Source organism: Bison bison, unplaced genomic scaffold (assembly GCF_000754665.1).
Source record: "Bison bison bison isolate TAMUID 2011002044 unplaced genomic scaffold, Bison_UMD1.0 scf7180017864352, whole genome shotgun sequence".
In the NCBI taxonomy this organism is placed as follows: domain Eukaryota; kingdom Metazoa; phylum Chordata; class Mammalia; order Artiodactyla; family Bovidae; genus Bison; species Bison bison.
The window spans coordinates 1,702,266-1,714,493 of NW_011494924.1; the positions used below are offsets into that span (position 1 = coordinate 1,702,266).

Below are 12,228 nucleotides of genomic sequence, written 5' to 3' on the forward strand. Positions count from 1 at the left end.
GTTCTTGGGAAGGAGAGTCCTGGCAACTGAAGGGGATATTAGGAGGGGGAAGTTGGGAAGGGGAGAATCTAGAAAGGTAGGAGAAGGCCACCCAAGGAAGAGTGCAGGCAGGGGTCCCTGGTCCCCAGGGGGAGAATCCTTACCTGCCATAGAGCTGGTGAGCTTCATGTAGCCCCTTCACCATTCCGGGAACCCCCACCAAGAGCCCAGGCTGGGCAAGGCGGGCAGGTGAGGGAGAGAGGAGACCAGGTCACTGGAAGGGGGGGTGCTGGGCTGAACTCCGCAGAGCCCCAAGCCAGGGATGGGGGGCTGGCACAGGGGAGAGACACAGGCCAAGTATCCCAGAGGAGGGACAAGCTGTCCCCAGCAAGCATTTCTCCCATCTCCCTGATTTCCTATCAGTAAATGCAGAAAGGCCTCCTTTCTCTGTTATAACCGAGAGATTTATAAATTAAGCAAACCCTTTTAAGGGCTGAGACAACAACTTAGATGGAAACCTGTCTATATTGGATTATACCTACTCTTGTCCTTTAGAACAGTGGACAAGGGACCTTCATTTAACCTTTTCATTATCATACCACCATTACTCTGAACTGTGATAATTCAGGGGTGTGTTGGGCTTTTGCTACTGCACTAAATATCTATTTCTCCAAGTTATTCTATTTCCTCCTTTGCATTCAGTAGATAGTGGGTTTGCTTCCAGCAGTTCCTCTATGATCTTCCAATATGTCAGGGACTGGGAAAGTCACTGACAACAGCCTCAGAATGAGATGTGTGAGTGATAATGCAGCTATTTTGTGACATCTCAGACTACCCAGTGGCCTTTCTTCTTCCTTTTTATGTGCCAGATAGGCAAGGTCGCCAGAGAAATCAGGTGTTATTTACTGCATGTTATCACTCAGATTTTTTGGTGCATTATTTTATTTTGGGGGGCTGCCTATCTCCCTCATGGCCTGAGATCATCCTACTTAACTCTTTTCCTTTTCCTTGTCTCCATAGTAAATATTCAGCAAAGTAATGCTGGGGTTAGCAGAAGGGCAGTAAAGGGAGACACTCCCCCTTCTCACCAGGGTCCCCACCTTGGTCTCCCAGGATCTCTGCAGGGCCTCTTCCCTGAGAGCCCCAGGTGCAGACTCCCGGAAATCAATTAGGTGGCTCTTATTTCGTCGGATGTCATGTACCAGCATCACTCCCCCACTAGGAGAGACACAGAAGATGATAAGATGCCACTCCTCTGAACTAGTAACCTGCCACTCCTCAACCTCCCCCATGGTGGTGGCTGTAGTCTGTTTGTCATCTGGAGTCAGGGATCTGAGCTCCCTCTCCAGCAGGGGTTCGGAGCCTGAGCTACCTGCCCAAGATGGGGAGTGAAATCAAGGGGTTTGGGAACCCAGAATCCATGGACCTCTTCCAGCCTGTTACTGGAGACTTTAATCCCTGATTAAGAAAAACCCAGACTGGGAGAGCAGGACATTCTACTCCCCCTCCCCCATTCCCCACCGCCCCCACCAAGCTGGACCCCTGCCAGCTTCCTGCACCTGCCTCTGTGGTATGGCCTTACTCCCTCTCACAGGACTGAATTATGTAAGCACAGACCATACACAAAAGTTAGGGCCTGGAGGGCTGGTCTTGCAGGAGCCAAGATATGGACTTAATCAGCCTGCCCCTTGTCTATGGTTTGTTTCCATCTGAGATGGGGGTTACATCTGAGATAACTGGTTTGCAGCTGACTCATGTAATAGAGAAAGCAGGACAGATAAAAGGGAGTGGTAGGAACTATGGCCAAGTGGACAGTACAAGCCCCATCATAGGAAGCAGCTTCTATTCAGCTCCAGATAACTGCAGCCACATGAGAATGTAGGCTCAGTGTTATCAGGTCTCCTGACTGTCCAAGAAATATTAAAGATCTAGATTTTTATGAAAATTCTCAATTTTTTAATATTAGCAAACAAATTTTTAAAAATTTAAGGGTGCAAACCAAACCAGGCTGTGTGCTGGGGGTGGCCCGTGGGTAGCCAGTTTATCATCTCTGTTTTAGGAGGTTTTACCCAGGGGTAGGGGCTTCCCAGGTGGTGCTGGTGGTAAACCTGCCAATGCAGGAGATTAAGAGACGTGGGTTCCATCCCTGGGTCAGGAAGATCACTGGAGGAGGGCATAGCAACCCACTCCAGTATTCTTGTCTGGAGAATCCCCATGGACAGAGGAGCCTGGAGGGCTATAGTCCATAGGGTCACAAAGAGTGGAACTGAACTGAATGAGCATGCATGAACCCATGGGGTTGGGTGGGGGCGGACAGTGGTATTTTTGGAGGATAGAGGATTCATTGCTTTCATCAGACTCACAGGGATTTGTTTTAAGGATTTGTAAATCCTAAAAGTTCAAGTATCACAGTCTTAATTAATGACAACATACTCCCAGATGTATACCTCAGTTTATAGTTTTATGAAGTCATTTTCCCAGTTAAAGAAAAACACCTCCTCTGACTCCATGAAAAGACAAGGGGGTAAGATTGGGTGGAGAAAGAGCAAAGGTAAGGAGTTGGGGCCTTCTCCCCTCTGCTCAAACTAGACCTCCCACATGAGGATGATAGACCAAGAGACAGAAGTAGCCTTGGGGCACCCCAACTCTCACAGCTGGGAGCTTCTTACCCGCCCAGACCAGAACTGTGTGGAGCCACGATCCCCAAACACAGCGCCGCTGCGACAGCCGCGTCCACGGAGGATCCCTGTTTACTGAGCACCTCTATGCCCAGCGATGTGCAGCGGGCGGCATCAGTCACCACAGCGCCCTGGTGAAAGATCTGGAAGGGACAAGGAACTAGGTGGGACAGTAGGAGACCCCCTACCTCCCTAAGTCACCTCCACTAACCCCCCCGACCCAATCCGTTCCCTTCTGTGAGCTCTGTCCCCCTCACGCCCGGGAGCCCCTCCCTTGAGACCGTCCTCGCCCCAAGTCACCGCCCTCTCCCCTTTCTATTTGCTGACCCCCTTCCATCACTCAAGCCCGTCCTCGGTTCCCACGGCCTCCTCCAGCGCTTCCTCACCCCACCTCTCCTGGTTCTCTCCGCTCCCTCTCCGATCCTCTCCCCCACCCCTCACCTGGGGGTCCCCGAAGTAGATCTGCATGATAAGCGCCACAGTGACCCCGGTGGCAAAGGTGAGACAGGCCGTGACGATCACCGTGAGCCCATCCTGGCGGCAGGAGCACTCGGACGCCGCGGCGGAGAACGGATCTTTGCGCGTCTCTCGCAGCGGCGACCCGTCCTGGCTGCCCATCTCCGACGACGACGAAGGCAGCCGCTGCAGCCGCGCGGACTTCAGGAATGAGTCCGGGTCTGCGGGCGGCGGGCCGGGCGTCTGTCTGGGCTCCTCTCACCTGGCCCTACCCCGTCTCTAGGCGGGGCTGTTCTGCGTCTCTCCCCTCTCTCCGCCCGCGTCAAACAGATGCCACCAGACAGCACTGCCCCCCTTTCAGCGTCTCTCCGAGGCACCCCAGGGAGGGCGGAGTGGGGGTGGGGAGTGGTCCCAGATTGAAAAAGACTGGGGCCCCCCAACTGGGCAGCAGGGTGGCTGGATTCCCTCCCGTCCCTAGACCAAATTGCCTGGGACCCAGGACCCAGCGCTGAGAACACTTCCTGGAGAGGCGGGGGTTGGGCTCTCCCTGGAAACCAGATCCTGCCCTAGCTGGGGCCCAGCCTTCTAGGCCACGAGGCGGCTCCATAAACCTAGTGGACAGGCCCTGGCTTCCAACCTTGTTTCCCTGATCCATCCATCCATCCATTCGTTCAATAAATATGGTGGGTCTGCTGTTTGTCCGGTCCCATGCTAGATGCTAGGGGAAAGGAACAGACAGTTTCTGCCCTTATGGGTTTTGAAGACCAGTCGAAAGAAGATAATAAACAAGTAAACAAAGGAGTATATCATTACAAGTTGTAGCAGGTACTCTGAAGAAAAAGAAGGATGACAAGGTCCCACTGTATAGCACAGAGAACTATATTCAGTATTCGGTGCTAAACCATGATGGGAAAGAATGTGTGTGTGTGTGTGTGTGTGTTTGAAGGCTTCCCAGGTGGCACAGTGGTAAAGAATCCACCTGCCAATGCAGGAGATGCAAGAGATGTGGGTTCAGTCCCTTCTAGGTCCGGAAGATCTCCTGGAGGAGGAAATGGCAACCCACTCCAGTATTCTTGCCTGGAAAATCCCAAGGACAGGGGACCCTTACGGGCCACAGTCCATGGAGTCACAGAGAGTCCGACACAACTTGGCGACTAAACAACCACTCAGTTGATTATGTTTGCTTCCAACCCTCAGCACCAACACCAGAGTCTGTAAATAAAACTGGAATTTACTCAACAAACGTGTTAAATTCCCACTGTGGATCCAGAACTCTCCTTGTCTCCTAGAGGTTTCAAATGAAGGAAAGGGTTGTGAACTTATATTTATTGATGCTAACTATACTAGGAACTTTATATACATTCCCTCCACTCCCATAACTTCTGAGAGCCCACTTTCTCCATTATACAGAAAAGTAAACTGGGGCTGAAGAAGGTGATACTGCCTGCTTAGAGTAAAAAATAAACAGACAGCAGAATCAAGAGTCTCCATAACTTGAAAACGTCTTTTCCATTGTTCCACATGGCATCAGGAGCCAGTTCTACCCTCAAAAATGAAACTTACACACTAATTCAAGTTTATATTTCCAGGCACTTGTCCTTAAATCTGTTTTTCCAATCAGATATGAGGAGCCATAAGACAAAGGTTCTATGGCCCCATCACAATTAGATATATTCAAGGCTTCTTATTCTACCAATCATTTATTATGAAGATATAATATAAATATGAACACATAAATATGAATATATATAAATACATATAATATATGAATATATAATATAAATATATAATATAATGTATATTACATATGAATATATAATATAAATATATAAGTGAATATCATTTTCCATTTATTCAATAAAAATATTTACTGGGTACCAGCTGTGTTAAGTGGTGGGGAGAAAATACCATTGATTTTACTGATGTGTAAGGACAACAGGAAGACACTGGGAAAAGGCTAGTTTGGGACCAGAAGAAACAAGTCTTTCAGAAGAAGAATGAGTTTAACTTTTGGCTATTCTGAATTTGTGGGACAACAGCAGGAGTTATCTGAAAGGCAGTTGGCTTAGTAGGCATCTAATTCTTATTTGCTTAGACACCATTCCTCATTCAATTTTCTTTTACAGAACACCAATTCCCCTCTCTCATTCCTCATTCCCTCCTCCTGACCAGAGTGAGTATATAACCTAGTTCTAGCCAATCAGAACAGGGACCTCAGTACAGTGATTGGTTCAGATGCATGTGACCAGCAACAGCACCAATGATACTTAGACTCCGGTGTTGTTGTTGTTTTTTGGTTGCTTGCTAGAATACTGGGAAAGACAAAGACTTTCTTTCTGTCTAGGTTGCTAAGATGATAAGATGTAAGCCTGTTACTGCTGGGGGCATCTTACCCCCACAAGATGAGAGGCTTTCTGAAGATGAAGCCCACAATAATGAGGCAAAGCAAAAGATGGAGAAAAGCCAATTCTTTTTCAAGTACTTCATTGCAGCTATGCCTGAAGCCCTATATCCTGAACTTTTCAGTTATGCTACCCAGTAACATTCTCAGCTTTAGCTGGGTTTATGAGAGACGAGGGGCTTCCCAGGTGGCACTGGTGGTAAAGAACCCGCCTGTCAATGCAGAAGGTGTAAGAGATGCAACCCCTGGGTTGGAAAGATCCTCTGGAGGAAGGAATGGCAACCCACTCCAGTATTCTTGCCTGGAGAATTCCATGGACAGAGGAGCCTGGCAAGTTACAGTCCATAGGGTCAAAAAGAGCTGGACATGACTGAAGTGACTTAGCACAGCACAGCACATAAGAAACAAACCCTAAAATAGTTTATTTGCTGGAACTCAGGAGAGAGAGCTTAGCAGGAGACTGGGATCATACCTGGCTTGCTTATTCCCTTGAGGGGAGAATCATTAAAGATTTTTGAAATAGGGAGTGACAGATCAGAAATGGGGGGTGGTGGATGGATTGAGTTGGGAGGGGTGGGGAAGAGGGAATGAGGCAGGAAGAATAGCTAGAAGCCTATGGGTAATACAGATCAAAGAGGATGGCAGCTTAGTCTACAGTGGTGATGCCAGGGATGGTGAGATGGAATTTGGAAGATACTTAAGAGGGGGACAGAAAGCATCTGATCACCATCTGGAAATGAGAGGAAGGGAGAGAACCATGGGTGGCTCCAGGGCTTCTACCCTGGGACAGGATGAATGGTAGTGTCATTAATTGAGACTGACGTTGGGGGAGGAACAGGTTAATGGGGAAGAGATGATGAGAACAGCACAGAACATGCTGAAGGTGAAGGACTTGCAGGACATCTAGAGGCAGATGTCTGGGAAAGAGAACACATGGGCCTGGAACTCAGAAAAGAGCAAAGAAAGTTCTCCCCAATCTTGGAGTGGTCACCATCTAGCTCCATTACCCACAAAGCCTACTGCAGGGTGCCTGACACTTGGTTCTGGGAAACAGCAGGCTAGAGACTAGCTGGGCACAACCAAAGTCCTGTATAAGAGGATAGGGCAGTGCCACCCAGTGGAGCCAGCAGATTGAGAACATAGGAGGACATGTTAGCCAGTAGGGTGGTCCCGCTGATTTAGAGGAGCCTTGGGGCTTGGAAAATAGTGATGGGAGACATGGCTACACAGATAGGATGGCAAGGTCCTTGGAACCTTAGCACACAACTTGGCCTAAACAGCAGGTTCCCAGAAACTCCAGTGACCATGGTCTTTGCGGGATTTTTGTACACTTGTGGGCAGAACCTGTATTAACTCCTTAAGGAACTCCCTGAGGTTTAAGAATTCCCTCCCCTGCCATTCTTTCATCTTGAGATCTTCTCTTTCCATTCATTTATTTCTTCAACAATTTTCGCTGAGAGATTAGCACTGTGCTGGATGGTGCATAAAAGATGGTGAACAAGACAGCCATGATCTCATCCTCATAGGGCTTGTAATCAAAAGTCACCCAAATAAATAATCACCAGTTTTGACAAATGCTAAGACATTCATAGGAAAGAAGATTGGGAGATAGGCATTCCCACTTTTGAGCTGGAAGAAGAAACTAAAGCCCTGGTCAGGGTATGTGTGCCCATAGACACATAGTGAGTGGGGGCAGTGTTGGGACCAGAAGTGGTATTCTTGACTCCTGTATAAAGAACCTGGTTTCAGTCCTGGTATTCACCAGGACATATCCTCCCACTTCTCTCCTGCTTCCTCCTGATTCTCGGGCTACTCCCTTTAAAAAAGTTTTAATCTGCAGCTTTGACATGTGATGGCCATAAGCCTCCCCATGGTCCCCTCAAATCCCCTCCACGTAGGCTACAATCGAGTCAGGTTGACAGGGGCTGCTAGTCAGAGCCAGGTGACTGGAGAGTTGTGGAGGGGGGAAGAATTGGTGGTTGTCAGCCTAGGAGTAGCTACAAAAGGGCCAGGCTGGAGAGGGCTAGGCCAGAGAAGCGGAATCTGCCAGGCTGGTAAGGGACAGGGCTCAAGTGCAGGCACTGAGAGGAAGAGAGAGTGAAGCAGAAGGATGCTCTAACGCCAGGAAGTGACGCTGAGGGAATGAGGGATGGTGGGGGGTGGAGGGTGAAAAATGGAGGGGAGGACAGAGCTGAGCCACATGGACAGGAGAAAGAGCATTAGGGAAAAACTGCTCAGAGAGCTTTCAGCTCCAGGTCTCCCCCAGGTCCTGTTTCCTGCCTCCCTATTCCCACCTCTTGCAGTTCCTGTAGAGTGCTGAAGATAACACAGTAAAATTCTGGAGCTGGCTTGCTCCAGGGTACCTTACTAACATTCTGGCCTGATCCACTGCTCTGGGCAGGGTGAGGTATCCACAGAGCAGTGAAGGTGCTCTGGTCCCCAAGGACTTTGAGAGGTCATATGGTCCATCCCCCTGTCTCCCAATACTCAGCATTCACAGACAGTTGAGAATTATATTCTCCTTACCCCTCCCTGGACATAAAGAGATTCTCAGCTTCTTCTCATGGTCTTTCCTTCCCACAATCCCTGGCTGTGGGGAAGTTCTTCTCAAGACCTAGCCTCTATCCTTCCTGCTGCAGTCTCTGACTTGATTTCTCCTATCCTGTTCTCTGTGACTAGAGAAAATCCTCTGCTGGGTGATCACAACTGTTCCTTAGGAACTCCCCTCCGACATTCCTGCCTTATTAGTTGGTTCTTCCCAAGGGGTAACCTCAACCCCTCCTACTGCGGTCCCCAGCATCCTTCTCCCTTGTCGCATTCTAAGCCTCCAAGGCAAAGATGCATCTCCAACCCCACCAGAAAATTAACAGAGACAAGGGAGGAGAAGGGCGAGGTCCAGGAGGAAAGGAATGAATTAGGGAGCTGGAGCTGGAGGTGATGCTCCGCGCAGATGAAGGAGGACCAGAGACGTCCCAGGGGGCAGGGATGGGGCAAGTGGGCCTCACCGGTATCCGGGTCTCCCAGGAAGGCATCCTCGTCCTTGCGGCCTCTCAGAGGGACCGCGGGCGCCGGCTCATCCTCCGGCAGCCTCGGGAAGCTGGTGATGCTCATGTAGTCCACCGGCGAGTAGGCGCCCAGGGCGCTCTCCTGACTGGCCTCGTTCTCCGCCGCCATCCTCGCCCGCGCCCCCCAGCAGCGCAGCGCCTGCCGGAAGTGCTGCGGCGGGGGCTGGGCGGGGGTGGGGATGGGGGGGCCGGGGGAGGAGGAGGGCGGGGCCTGAGCTCCTGGACGGCCGGGAGGGGGCGCCTCAAATCCTGACCCAGGTGTCGGGATTTGACCTGTCCCCTCCTGCTTAGCGTTATCAGCCTGCACCCGGCTCGTAGGTCGGGCTGAGGGTGTGGATGCAGAACCTGGAGGACGATCGGAGTAGCGCAGTGGGGAGTCAGAAGGGGAAGAGCACGCAGTAAGCGCGACCTTAGTGACTCGGGGCAACCTCACGCAGCCCAGGGACCAAACCTCTTCCTCCTTCCAGTTTGAGCTAGAAACCTCCTCAGACTCCAGGCTCCCTCATCGGCTCGCAGTCCAGTTCACTGACCGCAAACCTCTCGTCGACCCCAGATGCTGTCTCTAATGCCAAACTCCTCGAACCTCAGACCCCTTCTTGGACTCCAAGATCCTAATCTTCTATCTCATACTTCCTCCGACCCCAGAACCCTCTTTCGACTTCAGACTCCGCCTTCATCACCACCTCCGCCCCCAGCTCCAGCCTCCTACTTCAGCCACAACCTGCTTCTTTTTGAGACCGCTCCTCGGACGTCTCATCTGGGTCGTCGGATCCTTCCCTGGACCACCCTCCTCAACATTTCGCCAACTCCTCTTTCAATCACAATCCCTTCTTGGAACCCTGACCTATTAGCAAGTATTGAGCTCATGTTAGGATTTTAAAAGCGGGTCTCTAGATGGCATTCTAGCAATCATGATTTAGTTGGCTGGAATGGAATCTCTGGAACCTGCGTGGTTACCATTATTTAAAGAGTTTTTTATGTGGTTCTGGAAAGGACACTTGGAGAAAGAAGAAATGGTGGTGGTAATGATACGGCAGGAATGGGCTGGGGTGGGAAAGGGTAGGGAATGAATCTATGGGTTCTTCTATTCTGTCTGTGACAGCTTACAAACTGTAATCTTGGGCAAAATACCTAATTGCGTTCAGTATGGGTTTCTTCATCTGTAAAATGGAGAGAATAATAGCATCCATCTCTGGTTGTGAAGATTAAATTACATATGGAAAGTTTTTAGAATAGGGCTTCACACCTACTTAACACAGTAAATGCCATAGTCTTTATCATCATTTCCTTAATCTCGTGGATTCTCATCTTGTCCAACATGATCCAAACACTTGCCACTCCGACAAATTCCAACTACACCAGAGCTTGCTCTACTACCCCGTCTCCAAGGACGGGATGTTGGTTCCCTTTATTATTAGGCCTTTTGTCCAAATTTCCATTTAACAGTCTATCTGCCTGTCTTCCAGTACTCACAGACAGATGAGAATCATATTTTCGTTACCCTTCCCTGGACATGAAGAGAATATCTGCTTTTTCTCATGGTCTCTCCTTTCCACAATCCCTGGCAGAGGGAGGAGGCTGGTTAAGCCCCTGGCCACATATCCCCTCCTCCCCCAACCTCAGGCTCCAGGCTTAGAGATGACTTTAACCCTGTGAAATCCCTTTGGGGTACTGCATCTGCCATACCACCTGTAGACAGGAGAGGGCAGCAGTGTGTTGGGAAACCACTCTGGAGCTTAAGAGAAGAGCTGGGAAGAGCAAGAGGTAGAGGGCTGCCCAGAATTTTGTGTGTGGGACTGGAAGAGGACTGTTTATACTAGGACCGTGTGCCTTTGGACTAGAACTATTTGCCATCACTTCATGGCAAATATATGGGGAAACAATGGAAAAAGTGATAGACTTTATTTTCTTGGGCTCCAAAATCACTGCAGATGGTGACTGCTGCCATGAAATTAAAAGACGCTTGCTCCTTGGAAGAAAAACTATGACCAACCAAGACAGCATATTAAAAAGCAGAGACATCACTTTGCCGACAAAGGTCCATCTAGTCAAAGCTATGACTTTTCCAGGAGTCATGTATGGATGTGAGAGTTGGACCGTAAAGAAAACTGAACACCGAAGGATTGATGCTTTTCAACTGTAGTGTTGGAGAAGACTCTTGAGAGTCCCTTGGACCACAAGGAGGTCAAACCAGTCAATCCTAAAGGAAATCAGTTCTGAATATTCATTGGAAGGACTGATGCTGAAGTTGAAACTCCAATACTTTGGCCACCTGTTGCAAAGAACTTACTCCTTAGAAAAGACCCTGATGCTGGGAAAGACTGAAGACAGGAGGAGAAGGGGACGACAGAGGATGAGATGGTTGGATGGCATCACCGACTCAGTGAACATGAGTTTGAGCAAGCTCCAGGAGTTGGTGGTGGACAGGGAGGTCTGGCATACTGTAGTCCAAGGGGTTGCAAAGAGTTGGACATGACTGAGCGACTGAACTGAACTGAACTGAACTGAATTTAGGATGTGCTGGGCATGAGATTAGTTGGACAAAGAACAAGAGAGCAGGTGGGAAGGGAGGCTGGGCCAGATGGGGTTCTGCGTAGGCTTCAGGAAGTGGGGGCTGCCTGCTTCCGGGCCTCAGAATCACTCTTGGATTTAAGTACTTGAGGATCCTTCCTGACTTGATGGCTGTTCTGTAAATGGATGGGTGGGAGTGGGCCCTTCTTGGTGGTGAGTACAGAGATGGAGGGTCCTGGCTGGTCCCTCCTTTCTGGAGTGGAAGGGATAGAGGGAAGCTGGAGGTATTTGAGCCCAGGTGTCTCTTGATGAAGTAAGAGACTGGGAAGGAAACAAGGGTGTGATTGATTCCTTCTATTTGCCTAGACTTTATTTCACAAGACTTAGCTTCAGCCAGATAAGGTGGTAAAAACTTCTGGAGGCAGGAGACCTAGGTTTGGCCCAAGTTACAGTCCTTTTTTCTGGGACTTTGTACAAAGTCCTCCCTTTCCCTGAGTCTACAATTTATGCAATGAAATGGGTTTGTTAGCAAAGACTTGAGGCGCCTCCTAGTCTTAATTTAATGAATCTTTGCATTTTAGGTCTGGATGGAAATTTGTGGAGGCAGGGAAAGTAAAGAACTCTCCTCAAGAGTGGAAGAAAATATGAGTTTCCTCAGGGTGGGGGTTAGTTCCCAGAGCGAAAGTGTGTCACCCGGAAAGGACCCTACTCCACCTGGCTATTCCACTCGGTGGGGTGACAGGCTTGTGCAATCAGATCGCGGGGCGGCTCCTCGATGGGCCTGAAAGAGCCCAGCTCTTTCCTGCTCATGCCCCGCCCTAACTCAACTCTGCATCTGTAACTCCAAGACCCCACCCCACCCTGGTCACTCCATGGTCCTGCCTCCTCTCCTGTCACATCCAGCCTCGCCACTCCCGGTCACTCCACGGGCCCACCCTCTCGCCTGTCACGCCTGGCCCCTCCCCCTTTGCTTTCCCGCTGAGGCTCCACCCCTTCCGCAAGTAAGCTCCGCCCCATGCCCCAAGCAATGCTCAACTTTGGCCAATGGGTTTCTTTGCTAGCCCTGGTCCCAACACCACCAGGCACGGCTCCGCCCCTCTGGGCCTCGCCCCCTTGCACCTGCCTAAGCCCCGCCCCC

General features: G+C 50.0%; 1 protein-coding gene across 1 annotated transcript in view; it reads right to left on the reverse strand.

Moving 5' to 3' along the window:
• Positions 1-8,719, reverse strand: part of GGT7 (gamma-glutamyltransferase 7) — a 23,995-nt gene extending 15,276 nt beyond the window's left edge. The window contains exons 1-5 of the mRNA XM_010854887.1: positions 8,520-8,719; positions 3,099-3,334; positions 2,649-2,800; positions 1,080-1,197; positions 144-211 (exon numbers count right to left, since the gene is read on the reverse strand). Of these exons, the coding sequence (XP_010853189.1) occupies positions 144-211; positions 1,080-1,197; positions 2,649-2,800; positions 3,099-3,334; positions 8,520-8,688 (743 nt within the window). The 5' untranslated portion in view covers positions 8,689-8,719. The remainder of the gene's footprint in view (positions 1-143; positions 212-1,079; positions 1,198-2,648; positions 2,801-3,098; positions 3,335-8,519) is intronic.
• Positions 8,720-12,228: the final 3,509 nt, after the last annotated feature.